General features: G+C 55.9%; 1 protein-coding gene across 1 annotated transcript in view; it reads left to right on the forward strand.

Annotated features, from left to right (window-relative positions):
• SYMPK (symplekin scaffold protein) overlaps positions 1-13,200 on the forward strand; it is a 36,520-nt gene that overhangs the window by 22,121 nt on the left and 1,199 nt on the right. Inside the window, exons 14-24 of the mRNA XM_059903553.1 lie at positions 273-508; positions 1,564-1,645; positions 1,844-1,957; positions 2,985-3,132; positions 4,138-4,298; positions 5,828-5,936; positions 6,270-6,370; positions 7,010-7,100; positions 8,227-8,328; positions 12,016-12,203; positions 12,951-13,127. Coding sequence (XP_059759536.1) covers positions 273-508; positions 1,564-1,645; positions 1,844-1,957; positions 2,985-3,132; positions 4,138-4,298; positions 5,828-5,936; positions 6,270-6,370; positions 7,010-7,100; positions 8,227-8,328; positions 12,016-12,203; positions 12,951-13,127 — 1,509 coding nt within the window. The remainder of the gene's footprint in view (positions 1-272; positions 509-1,563; positions 1,646-1,843; positions 1,958-2,984; positions 3,133-4,137; positions 4,299-5,827; positions 5,937-6,269; positions 6,371-7,009; positions 7,101-8,226; positions 8,329-12,015; positions 12,204-12,950; positions 13,128-13,200) is intronic.

A 13,200-nucleotide genomic window follows, 5' to 3' on the forward strand; every position in this document is an offset into this window, starting at 1 on the left:
CATATATTTATAATTTAGATATTACTCTTAGAAATTTTAGCTAATACTCCTAGTTTTATTCCGTGATGATTAATTTTTTTCTCCCCTTTCATTTTTTTTCTTCCACACAAATGAGACCTACCGAGAATAAGGTTCTTCAGCTGTCCTTCCTCACTTAACACTGGGTCTGTGCTGGGGGACCCTGAGACTGGGCAGGAGTAGTTGCAGGGCACCATCGTGCGGTGCCTAGGATTGCCCACTCCCACGCCAACACAGACCCTTGCTCGTGTCAGGTGCGCATAAAGATCCTGGCCAGCCTGGTGACTCAGTTCGACTCGGGCCTGAAGGCCGAGGTCCTGTCCTTCATCCTGGAAGACGTGCGGGCCCGCCTGGACCTGGCCTTTGCCTGGCTCTACCAGGAGTACAACGCCTACCTAGCAGCTGGTGCCGCGGGCACCCTGGACAAGTATGAGGACTGCCTCATCCGCCTGCTCTCCGGCATTCAGGAGAAGCCAGACCAGAAGGATGGGTGAGGGGGATGGCCTGCACCCTCCTGTCCCCAAGAGTCCCCCCACCTGTGTCCTGCCTTTTCTTTCTAGTTTCTGACCACCTCTGTCTTCATCGCCACCCGAGTCAGTCCTCCATGTGCCCATCCCAAGTCCCCCTTCTCTCCCCACGCGCAGACGATGTCACCTCACTGTAGGCTCTGGGTCACGCGCCCTGGGCTTGTTTCCCAGCTCTGCTGCTTGCTCTCTGACTGACCTGTGTCACTCACTTCTGGGCCTCCGTTTTCTCATATAATATATAATAAATAACAGTGCCTGCTTCAGAGGCTTGTTCTGGAGGTTGACTTCTCGCCATCCCCATCTCTTGCCTGAATCAGTTCTGTGGCTTCCTCCTTGTCTTTGACCTCCAGTTTATCCATTCTCCACACAGCAGCGCAGGTGACATTTTATAATGTAAATACTGTCTTGTTATTCCCCACTAAAAACCTTCGGTTGTCCTTGAGATAAAACGCAACTTTCTTACTATGTTTTATGAGACCTTGTGTAATCCAATCCCCACCAACTTCTTTAGCCTCCTTTCTTACCTCTCTGCTTTTCCCTGCCCCCAAACTTTAGCCGCACTGGCCTTCAGTCTTCTGTTCCTCAAACATGATGAGTTCAGGGCTTGGCACTTACTGTTCTCTCTACCTGGAATGCTGTCCCCCTACTTGCATGGCTGGCTCTTTCTCATCTGCCAGCATTGACTAAAGTATCATCTCAAAGCAGCCTTTCGTGGTCACCACGTCTAAAATAGCAATACCCTTTCCCAGCCCCCATCATTCCCTCCCATTGCTGTATTAAGCTAGGAATCCCCATTTGACAAAGGGGAGAAACTGAGTTTCAGAGAGGCAGTCTCTGCCCAAGTCACCCACCTGGCAGCATTTGAACCCTGCTCTGTTGCCTCCAAAGCTCTATACCCAGGGGGTTGAGTGAGCTCTCTGTGAGGGGGGGCCCTGCCAGCTGTGAGCTGCGATCAGCAGGACGGAAAAGCCAGGGGGCCCCTTGTCTGCGCCGTTCACTGTCCCTCCCTCTCTGGAAGGATCTTCACCAAGGTTGTACTGGAGGCGCCGCTGATCACTGAGAGTGCCCTGGAGGTGATTCGCAAGTACTGTGAGGATGAGGTGAGGACGGGCGGCAGATCTCCCTGCATCCCCAACACTGTGGTGCGGGCAGGAGCTCTGCTTGTTGCAGCCTGTGGCAGGGGGTTTTGTGAGGGACCAGTAGCTTTTGTCTAGGACCAGATCCGATTGAAGCAAGGGAGACACCCAGAGGCACACCGCGGGTGCCTTGAGCTCTGGTTCCCTTCCTTCCTGCCGCAGAGTCGCACCTACCTGGGCATGTCCACTCTTCGAGACCTGATCTTCAAGCGCCCATCCCGCCAGTTCCAGTACCTGCATGTTCTGCTAGACCTCAGCTCCCATGAGAAGGACAAGGTGAGCCCCCGTCGCCCTTTGCTGGGTTACACTCAGTCCTTCTTCTGTCCCAAGTAACCAGCCCAGTCTTTTCCACATTCCCCTGAAAGTGTCTGGGCCTAATGTCCTTCTTGCAACAATTTTTTGGTGGTGGTGGTGGTGGTTTTTCCATTTACGATGGTACGAGGCTGCTTAGAATATACACACGTATATACACTCACCGCCTCCCAGGAAAGGCAGTCCCATTTTCGCTCTTATTCCACCCGTGTTGGTGCGCCCCTCTTAAGGCCTGGTGGTGTGCTGTGACCTGGGGGAGCGCTGACCAGGAGGGGAGCCCTTGTGACCCACACAGTGTGTTCAGTGGCAGGAGTGGAGCAGTGTGTGCGGTGGCGGAACCCTGGAGGCTGAGGAAGGGAGGTGGTCTAAGGAAGGCTTCTGGAGGAGGGGTCGTGTGAGCCAAGACCTGAAATATGAGTAGACGGCTGTGCCCTGGACGGAGGGAACAGCGTGTGATTGAGCGGGCCCTTGGTCCATCCCTGCTCCAGCCTCCTGCCAGCTCCTTTGTGATGTCTTGTGTCCATTCATTCAGCAGACCCTCACTGCACACCCTGGCTCAGCCCTGTGGTGCTTTTGGGGACAAAGCAGTGCCCCAGACCAGGCCCTGTCCTCATGGCTCCCAGCAGGGGATGTCTGAGTGAAACAGGATACAGCCAGTGACAGGCATGCCAGACAGTGGGAACCTTTTTGTGCCAGGTCTCAAAGCCAGGGAGAACGCCGTTACTTTTGAGGAACTGAGGAAAACTCCTTCTGGTTGGAGTGTAGCAGGCAAGGCAAGAACGATAAGAGATGGGGCTGGGCAGGTAGATGGTGCGGTGGTGCAGGGCCCTCAGGTGGGCCAGAAAACCTCTCTCCCAAGCCGGTGACCAGTCTTGGGCACAGGTAACTCAGCCCAGCTGGGCCTCTCTCAGACTTCGGCTTTTCACACTGGTGCTGCCAAGCTCAGAACAACTGTCTTCCCCTCCACCATCTTCCCCCACTCTCTCCTCAGGTGCGTTCCCAGGCCTTGCTATTCATCAAGCGCATGTACGAGAAGGAACAGCTACGAGAGTATGTGGAGAAGTTTGCCCTCAACTACCTACAGCTCTTGGTCCACCCCAACCCTCCATCTGTGCTCTTTGGAGCTGACAAGGACACAGGTTTGGTGCAGGTTCTTCAGAGGTGTATTGAGCACCCGCTGCGTCTCAGGCTCTGGGCTGGGTCCTGGGGACAGAGCTGGATCTAAGCTGAGCCCTGCCCAGCCTGCTAGAGAAGACATCCAGACAGTAGTAACCAGAACGAGCAGGCCTCAGGTGGCGAAACCAGGAGTCTGTGGAAGCCCAGAGGGGGCACCTGACCCAGCCTGAGGGGTCAGGGAGAGCATCCTGAAGGAGGGGACAGCTGGGCTGAAAGCCGAGGAGAAGGAGAGCTAGACAGTGATGGGGCTCCAGGAAAGGCCAGGCAGGATCATCGCAGGCCAATTTCCTCAGCCAAGCTCTGGGTCCTCCGGAATTGCAGTCAGGGAGACCCGGGCCCCCGGGGAAGGGACCATTAAATTGGAAGGTTCAGGCTGTGGCAGGAAGCGCAGGGCCTTCGAGGAGCACAGGAGCCCTGGTGCAGCCTGGGTGCCAGGAAGGCTTCCCAGGAGAGGTACTGGCTATGTGAGACCCAGGGGAGGAGGTACAGAAAGAGGAGTTGGGCAGCCGTGTTCTAGGCATCAGAGCAGCACGTGCAAAGGCTCCAAGGTGGGGGCCCTGGGGGACTGTCAAAAGTAGGGTGTAACCAGAGCACACAACCCCAGAGGCAAGGCCACCCTGAACAGGACCTGGCAGGTAGAGCAAGGTGAGGAGCTGGGGGTTTATCCTGAGGGCATAGGACAGTCGTGGGAGCACTGAGCAGGGGAGGGGCAGGGTCAGAACTTGGAAAGATCTCTCTCACTGCCTTGTGGATTGGTGGTCAGAGGAGACCAGATGGGAATTTAGTGCAGAGACTTCTGAAAGGGGAGCAGTCCTGGTTCCACCCCATTTCCCAGATGATTGGCTTCCTGCCCAAACAATTTGCTTCCCAGGCCCAGCTCCCTTATGTGCCTGTCCCCCAAGAAGAGCCAGATGCTGGGGGTGGGAGGGGAGTGGGGCCGGCCTGATCTTCACCCCCTGCCCTATTAGAGGTGGCAGCGCCCTGGACTGAGGAGACAGTAAAGCAGTGTTTGTACCTCTACCTGGCCCTCCTGCCTCAGAACCACAAGCTGATCCACGAGCTGGCAGCCGTGTATACTGAGGCCATCGCTGACATCAAGAGGACAGTGCTGAGGGTCATCGAACAGCCGGTGAGGCCCCTGAGCCCACCAGGCTCTGCCCACCCGTGGGTGGGGCTCAGTCCCCAACTCCAGCCCTTCCCCTGGTATATTCTCCTTGTGTGTGCTAAGCACTAAGGGTTATCACCCCAGGCTGAGCAGCTGTGTCACTTGCGGGTGGTCCACACTTCCATCTGCTCCTGAGAAGACAGCAGGGTAGCACCGTAGTTAAGAGCCTAGAGTTGGATGGACCTAGGTTCACATTCCGTGTCTCACTTTCTCACTGCGTAAACTTGCACACTTCGGTAAAAGTGGGGAAGATAATTCAGTCCCCCAAGCTTGTTGGAGGGATTCCGTGACCTCATGCATGTAAACATCTGTGTCACTGTTATCATTTATGAGCTGTCCCTCCCCTGCCTTGCTGACAGGAATCTTTAGTTGTCATTGCCTAAGTCCCTCCTGCTCCTCTTTGGAACCACAGGGTCACCCACAAGAGAAGCATCTCAGTTACAGACTGGCCCCTAAAATTCAGAATGTCTGCCCTTCCGATTTGTAGCTGCTTTGAAACTACTTTTTCATATCTCTGTCCCTGACATTTTATTACTGAGAATTTCCAACATAAACAAAAGGAGAAAGTGTGGTACATTAATTCCCACATACCCGCCTCCCAGATTGAATAGTGTCTTTACCTGTAATGTGGGGGTAATAGGCTCGGTGTAAGGAAGAAGCAGATTCTTCTCCCCATTCTCAGGGTGAGCCCACCAGACTCTGAGCTCTTCGAGGGCAAAGACTGGCAGTTCCACTTGCGATTGTAAAGATTTACGGGGCAGAGGAAGGCATGAACCCTTGAAGCCTGGCCCTCCGCTGCCTGTGTTTGGCGTTTGTGGTGGGTTGAGGGGAAGCCTGCAGAAGCAGCAGCAGGTCGAGCCCTGATCTGAGCACGCAGCCAAGCCAGGGCTCTGGCAGTCACAGAGGTGGGTGGGCAGGGGCGCCTACAGAAGCCAGAAAAGTCTTCACCAAGGAACTGAAGGACAGGTTGGGCATTAAAGCTCAGGTTAAGTCAGAGATGGCAGGGAGAAGGCACGGTCTGCCTAGAAGGGCAGCATGGGTGAAGGCTCAGGAGCTGCAGGAAGCCTGTGTCTGTGTGAGACTGGGTGGAAGAGACGGAGACGCTTCTGCCCAACCCTCCCCCCACCTCCCCCCACTTCGGTGAACCCTGTCACCAATTCTTTTTCCCCCTGTTGTACTGAGATATAATTGGCATATAACATTATCTTAGTTTAAGGTATACAACATAGTGATTTGATATATGTATATATGGTGAAATGATTATTACAGTAAGTTTCATTAACATCCATCACCTCACAGAATTAACGATTTTTTTCTAATGAGAACTTTTAAGATCTACTCTCTCCGTCACCACTTCTTACTCCCGAGTCCCAGCATCCACCCTGCCCCCGACACCTGGGCCTCCCCGAGCTCTCACCCCGGGCCCCTCATCGTCCTCACATCGCCTAGCCCCTTCCCCGGGCCTTCCCTGTCATCCCTCTCTCTACATCTAGATCCGAGGAATGGGCATGAACTCGCCCGAGCTGCTCCTGCTGGTGGAAAACTGTCCCAAGGGGGCAGAGACACTGGTCACACGTTGTCTGCACAGCCTCACGGACAAAGGTGCCCCCTGGGACCCCACCTTTCATCCTTTTCTTCCATTGCCCAGGTCTTCCCCACTTCCCCTTCCCCGGACCTGGGGATCAGAGCTGCTGGGTCCCCAGATGCTTGGCCCTCTTGTGAGTCTCTCCCCATCCTTGGGCCTCAGTTTCCCCATGTGGAAGAGTGTATTGCTAAATGCACTTGAGAAACCAAGGGGCCAAGGATTTCTGCTCTGAAATGGAGTTGCCCTTCCCTGCCCTTCCCACACACCCACCACCGTTTCTCCTCCTCCTCGGAGCTCACCTTCACCCCCCCGCCCCCGACACCTGTGCCTCCTGCTGCTTCTGCCTGCAGTCCCGCCCTCCCCAGAGCTGGTGAAGCGGGTCCGGGATCTCTACCACAAGCGACTGCCGGACGTCCGCTTCCTCATCCCTGTGCTCAATGGGCTGGAAAAGGTATGGAGCTGGATGCCTCGATGCCCCCGCTGACGAGGACGTGGCAGGGCAGGGCCGGGGAGGAGGTCGGCACCCAGGTGCCCATGTCAGATGCCTGTAAACACATTCTGGGGCTTGTTTGGGTCAGTCTCAACTTTGCAAGCCGCTCCCCTCTCTGAGCCTCAGTTTCTTCCTCTGTCAAGTGAGTATCACAGTGATCCACCACCACCCCACCCTCCTCGCCCGCCCCCCATACACACAAGATTGTCCTGAGGCCTAAATGTAGCCACAGAAGCAGCACTCTTCCTAGCGTAGGAAGCACCTCCCCTTGAGGATGTGCGTCCCCTGCCCATGCTCAGTCTTGTTCCTAACAGGCTGTGGGACCTTGGGTGAGCCTCCATCTCCTCCACTTGCAGGAGGAATCACTGAGCTGGCCCAGGGGCCTCAGATGGGGGTTGATGAGGCTGGGGCTGAGTCAGGCCCAGTGAGTTGGGAAAGCTCAGCCTTGAGGGACCAGAGGAAGTGAGAGGAGAAAAGCACTGAAGGGGCTTGGTGAGGCCAGAGCTTGCCCCCCACCTCCCCAGGGTGAGCAGTGGGGAGGCTTGTCTGGAGGGGGTGGGCGGGCGTATCTGACCTGCCTCCCCTGCCTTGCCCTTGTAGAAGGAAGTGATCCAGGCCCTGCCAAAGCTCATCAAACTCAACCCCATAGTGGTGAAAGAGGTCTTCAACCGCCTGCTGGGCACCCAGCACGGTAGGTGATGTGCTCTCCTCCCCACCAGGGGCCAGCTCAGCCCTGGCCCTCATATCCGTCACCCGTGGCTCCCTGTGCCCCAGCTCCCCCAGGAGCCCCCACCTCAGGTGGCAGGAGGAAGGCGTCCCGGAGGTGAGATGCGGAATGCTGGGGGAGGGATGCCGTCTTTAGAGAGGAAGGGGTGGGGGCTCATCGTGCTCTCTGGGGCTACCATCCAGACTTGGCGACATCTCAACGTCTGTCCCAAAGCTCCCAGGTCACCCTCCTGTGATACATGGATGATGGTTTCATTCACAATGGGGACAAAATTGTGGAATTGAGGTCTGACTCTCTATAAGCGTCTTCCCTTCTAGGACCCAACTGCTCTTCCTCAAACATGGGCTCCACTCCTGCCCTTCCTTAGCTCTTGCCTGAACCCCTCCAGCTGTGGGTGAGGGGTCTTTGTTTGACCTGGTCAAAAAGAAAGAAAACTTCCAACCTAGAAAGACTACCAAGTGGCATAGGGTAGATTCCTCACCCCTCACCCAGTGGCTGGAGCTAAGGAGGGTGGAGGCTGTCTGTTCCACATGTAATCCGGTGATTTAAAACATACACACAAGAGTGACTGGGACCCTCAAAACCCCACCAGAAGACTGCCATCTCCCCCAGCCTCCTCCGCCGTGGCATTCACTTCAAGCACTGTTTGCAAGTCTGTTGCCTGCCCCAGCCTGTCCTGTCTAGCAAATTCCCCTCAGTATCTGTGCTGTGCTGGGCACCTGGCATGAGCTCGTCCTAGCTCTGCCCTCATGGGTGCCCAGCCTGGGGCAAGTGTTGGGGAGAGCAGCCGAATCACACTAGATGTTGCCCTAACTAGGGTAGGAGCCCAGTGCTGGGGAGGAGGAGAGCACAGTGAAGGCCTCTGATGATGCCCTCCGGTTGTGAAGGATGGCTTTCCAGCTGCTGTCTCATTCAGGCCCCTCCTTTTGCGTTCTCAGTCTCTTTCTTCCGCTACTCTAGCCCTTTGTACCCCTAATCCCGGAGGGCGCCTGTCTTCATTCGCCGCTCCCACCAATTTGGGGGACTTGGACCTGTTTCTTAGGCCTCCATACTGTCTCCTCCACCTCCCCGCTACTCCCACCTGCTGCAGGTGAAGGGAACTCAGCCTTGTCCCCCCTGAACCCTGGAGAGCTTCTCATCGCATTACACAACATCGACTCCTCGAAGTGTGACATGAAGTCCATCATCAAAGGTGAGGCGTTCCCCCCAAACCCCCTTGAGTGGTCTGGCCACTTCGGACCTGGGGAGGAACCCAGTCGCCCACGTGCCCCTGCTGGAATCTGCCAAGTCGGAGATTGTGCCGCCTGCAGCCCCATCTCAGAGCTCCAGACACCCACCCTCATTCCTTTCCCTCCCTCCCCCCTTCTGTCCTTCCTTTCTCCCTCCCCCCCACCTAAGGAACTGATGCACGCACTGTGCACTGACACAGAGTAGTCCTCAGGAGGGGTGGGGAGCCCCTCCCTCCCAGCACCAGCCTGAGGAACTAAGTAAGCAGAGCCCTTGGCCAAGCTGGGCAGATGCACAGCCGGCAGAGCAGACAGAGTGCACGAGGGCAGTCGTTGGACCAGGAGTCTAGTCTGGGCTCCAGTTGAGACCGGGGAGTGTGCCTCCAGGGCAGGGGAGTTGGTGGCAACCTGGAGGGCTCACCACAATTAGCAGTTTCATAATAGCTGCTGTCACTGTTTACCTGGCACTTACTCTGAGCCAGGCTTTCCTCAGCACCTTACAGGCCTGCCTGCCAATCCGCGCCACTCTTTACCTGGTAAGTATGCTGACTTCCGTTTTGTAGACGAAATGGAAGTTCCAGAGAGGTTAAGTAACTTGCTCAGGGCCACATATAAGCTAAGTGGTATAGTGCAAAAAAACAGAATCTGAAGTTGGGTGGATCTGAGTTGGAGACCCGGTCCTGCTGGTTCCTCCTGCAGATGGCATCCTGGGTCCCAGGGCTGCCTCCTGTGGGACAATCTCTCTCCCTCAGCTCTCCCCAGCGCTCCCCTCCACTTCCTCCCTGAAAGAGGTTTCTGGTCCAGAAGCCATGCTTTCCCACAGAGGTGGAAGCCCTTACCGTCCCCTGCTCTTCTCGGAAGACAACTGTCCTTCGCTTCCTCCTCTCTCCTTTAAAAGCGGGGAGGGGGTTTTCCCTCCTTGCCACTTAGTTTCATGTCTAGCCTGAAGTAGCTTCTTCAGTGACTTATTTCCTAGTCTTCCTCAGCAAATTCTCTCAGAAACTTTTAGGTCAAGAGAGGAGCTTTTGAAAATTTTAAACACACGCTACAACTGAGAAGGAACTAAGGCCTCTAGTGGAAGCAGTAAAGTGAAGTGTCTCAAAGCTGAGACTCCAGGAGTAGTCTTTTTACACGCCCTGGTCCCTTAGATGATCTCTGGAAAGTTACGAGCCCATTCCCAAGGACGGTACCCTCACATGATTTTATGTACAATTTGAGGGGTTCAGATTATGCTAGTATGGCATGATTCTGGAACTGCAGAGCTGACCCTGGCTGGATCTGGTGGTTTGGGGGAGGGGGCCTGGTCAAGAGATGCGGTCAGGTGGTAACCGTGTAGGCCCCGCCCACCCCTGCCACCTCACTAAAGCCCATTCATGGACCCAGATTTAGTCCCTGATCTTATACATGGGAACCAAGGCCCAGGGAGAAAAAGGGCTTTAGCACAGGTCACACACGAAGCCAGCGACCAGGCCCTGGAGATGTCAGCAAGGCCTGGCCTTTAGAACCCCACGTGTTTCTTCCTACAAACCCAGGCCCACACGGAGCCTCTATATTGCTGAGCTCTTGGCAACCCTTCAACTGGTCACCCTACCGGCTGTTCATCCCCAGCATGCAATCCAGTCGGTTCCCAGAGCACGCTTCTCTGCTCAGGCACCAGTGCTTTTCTCAGTTGCACTAGTAACCCTACTTGACTGTAAGCTCCAGATCCAAAGTCCAGATACAAGGTCTGGTCCTGTTTTGGGCCCCAGTGGAATCCCCAGTGCCTAACAGTATAAGCAGTCATTCCTGGCATTCACTCTCCCCTTAAACCACCCATTTTCTCTGGTGAGTTTTTCTACAACTGGACCTGTCCAGTGGACTGGTCCAGCGATTAAGAAAACTCACTGAGCACTTCTGCTCAGTCCTTTGCTGGGCAGTGCTGAGGATACAACAGGGATGGGGACAGTCCTGGCCTTGCCCTGCCGGGGCTCACAGGCCATCCCCAGAGTAACAGTCTAGAATGAACAGGAGTGGGACAGGGGGCCCAGAGGGGCTACTGACTCTCCCATGTATGGGACGTTAGGGAGTGCTTCCTGGAGGAGGGGACACCTGAGCTGAGGCCACAGAAGGATGAATAGGGGTGAGATAACAGGAGAGAAGATGATCCCAGAGAAAGGAAGAACGTTCGCAGAGGCCAAGAGAGATGCTAGCGTGGCCTGGTTCTGGAACTGCAGAGCGCACCCTGGCTGGATCTGGCGGTTTGGGGGAGGGGGCTTCGTCAAGAGATGAGGTCAGGCTATAACCGTGTAGGCCCCGCCCACACAGGGTCTCTCATAGGCCACAATTTAAGTTTGGACTTGCTCACTTGAGGGCCTGTGGGAGGTACAGGGTCAGGTTTAGCTTTTGAAAGACCCCTCAGGCTGCTGTATGGAGGGTGGATTAGAAGGTGGGTGGGAGGCCCAGGAGGAGGCTGGGGTGGAGCTGAGGGGGAGGAGAGGGAAGAGGGTTGATTTTGGAGGCTTTTAGGCAGAGCAGGCAGAAGCCAGCAACTACCTAGAAGGGAGGAGGAGGAACAGCCTCGGTTTCTGACAGGTCAGGTCCTCTTGCACTTTGTTCACCTTCTACTCTCCCTTCTGCTCCTTCAGCCTAGATATCCTCACTACCCCCGCCTCCAACCTCCTCCCTGCCTGTCCACCTGTAATGCCTCCATCCTCCCCTTTTTCCTTCTAGGAGCCCCCCACCCCCATTCTTTATAGGCATCCACCCCTGTTCTCCATTAGCCTCTCAAGGATTGGGGGTCTCTTCTAGCTCAATAAAAACTTCCTGGTTGACAGACTCACATGGCAAGTGGTGTTTGGGGAAGAAGGGGTTCAGAGGCAGTTCCTGGAGTCTCCCCATTAACACAATGGATCTGACCACCACTGATTTTGGGGTACCACAACCCACTCCTGAGGAAACAGACCCCAGGGCCTGCCCTGGTCTGCCTGCCTTCGTGGGTGCTTGTGTTGTACCAGCCCTCCTTGGGCCCTTCCTGGCACTGGGTGCTGAGCTGGGGAGCTCATCGCATGCCCAGACTTCCTCCTCTCACCCGTCTCTCATTACTCTGTGGACCGTGCCCTCCACGTAATCCTGAACCTGGTAACACTGAGCACCAGCGTAAGCCCTTATGCACTGGGTTGAGAGTGGGCAATCTCTTGACCAGGCTGCTGGTGGAGACCATCTCTTCTGTCTCCTGTGGGACTACTTATGGAAGTTAAAGCTGTTTCCTTCTCCAGTAGGGGTGGAGGTGCCATGCTACACCAATCAAGCCAGAATAGGTCCCCAGGGGTTGGCAATACATCTTTCTCACCTCACCCTTTCTGGGGGTTGTCCCCAAAGAGAGAGGGCCAAAGTCTTCCCACTCTGCCCAGTGGGGCTTCTAGGAGATGGAAGTGTCTTTTCCCTTAGACCCAGCTCCCAGGCTTTCCAAGGACCAGGCCACAGTGTCCCCTTAGAAGGAGACCTTCTGCTGGGTGGGGCAAGTCTTCTGTCTTGCCTGGAGCTTCAGGAAGTCAGGGCTGGGTCTCCCCTCACACGGGCAGATAATGGGGCTGAGGTTCTCTAAGGGGTGGGGCTCCCACTTCCCAGGGGGCAGCTGGGCAAAGGGGACAGGCCCACTCTCCGCCTCCTCGCAGCCACCAACCTGTGCTTTGCGGAGCGGAACGTGTACACATCGGAGGTGCTGGCCGTGGTGATGCAGCAGCTGATGGAGCAGAGTCCCCTGCCCATGCTGCTCATGAGGACCGTCATCCAGTCCCTGACCATGTACCCCCGCCTGGGGGGCTTCGTCATGAACATCCTTTCCCGCCTCATCATGAAGCAGGTAACCCACCCCTGACTACCCCAGTCTCCCAAGCAGGGGACTGCAGCAGGACACGCTACAGACAGACTTGAGGCAAAACCCCAGGCTTTTCCAGCCTGCTTGGCCCCTACCCCAAGGGAGCCATGATGCAGAGAATAAGCTCTACCAAGACAGCCAGCTCATTTGCCCTGCCCTCTGCTGAGACAATACAACCCTTTAGGGGTCACTGAGTCAGACAGGTATAGGGTGGCAACGTGATGAGTGAGGGCTGTTGGGTGGTAGGAGCAAGCAGAAGGCCTCAGGGGGTGCACGTCCCAGGAGAGGTATGGCCCCCCCTTGCCCCCCACCATTGTGCACCCAGCCAGGATGCATACTAGACCTGAAAGATGGTCCCGTTTTTCAGGAGAAGCTAGAAATTGTTTTTAGAAATACCATGATGAAACAAAAAACAAACCCCATGCACAAGCCTTCAGACTGGATTTAGGCCACAGGTTGCTACTTTGCAACATCTGGCTTAGAGGTTAAGTGCAGATTCAGACAGACCTGGGTTCAGATGTTGGTTCTGCCCCTTGGTACCGTACCTGTGTGACCCTGGACAAGTCCCCACACCCGGGCCTCGTGGGTTTTGCAGGGCTAATGTCGCCCTCTAGAGGCTGCTGTGAGAATGAAATGAGGCGGTGCCATCTTGGCAAGGTCTTTCTCCCAGTTTCTGGGGTGGCTGGCTGCCTGCAGGCCCCCTGATGACTGCTCCCTCCCTGCCTGGCCCAGGTGTGGAAGTATCCCAAGGTGTGGGAGGGCTTCATCAAGTGCTGTCAACGCACCAAGCCCCAGAGCTTCCAGGTCATCCTGCAGCTCCCACCCCAGCAGCTGGGTGCCGTCTTTGACAAGTGCCCGGAGCTCCGGGAGCCCCTGCTGGCCCACGTCCGTTCCTTCACCCCCCACCAGGTACCCCAAGGTGTGGGGTGGGTGGCCCCATGGGTCCAGCCCTGGGGGACTGGGTGGGATGGGCAGAGGGGAG

Source organism: Balaenoptera ricei, chromosome 19, assembly GCF_028023285.1.
Source record: "Balaenoptera ricei isolate mBalRic1 chromosome 19, mBalRic1.hap2, whole genome shotgun sequence".
In the NCBI taxonomy this organism is placed as follows: Eukaryota; Metazoa; Chordata; class Mammalia; order Artiodactyla; family Balaenopteridae; genus Balaenoptera; species Balaenoptera ricei.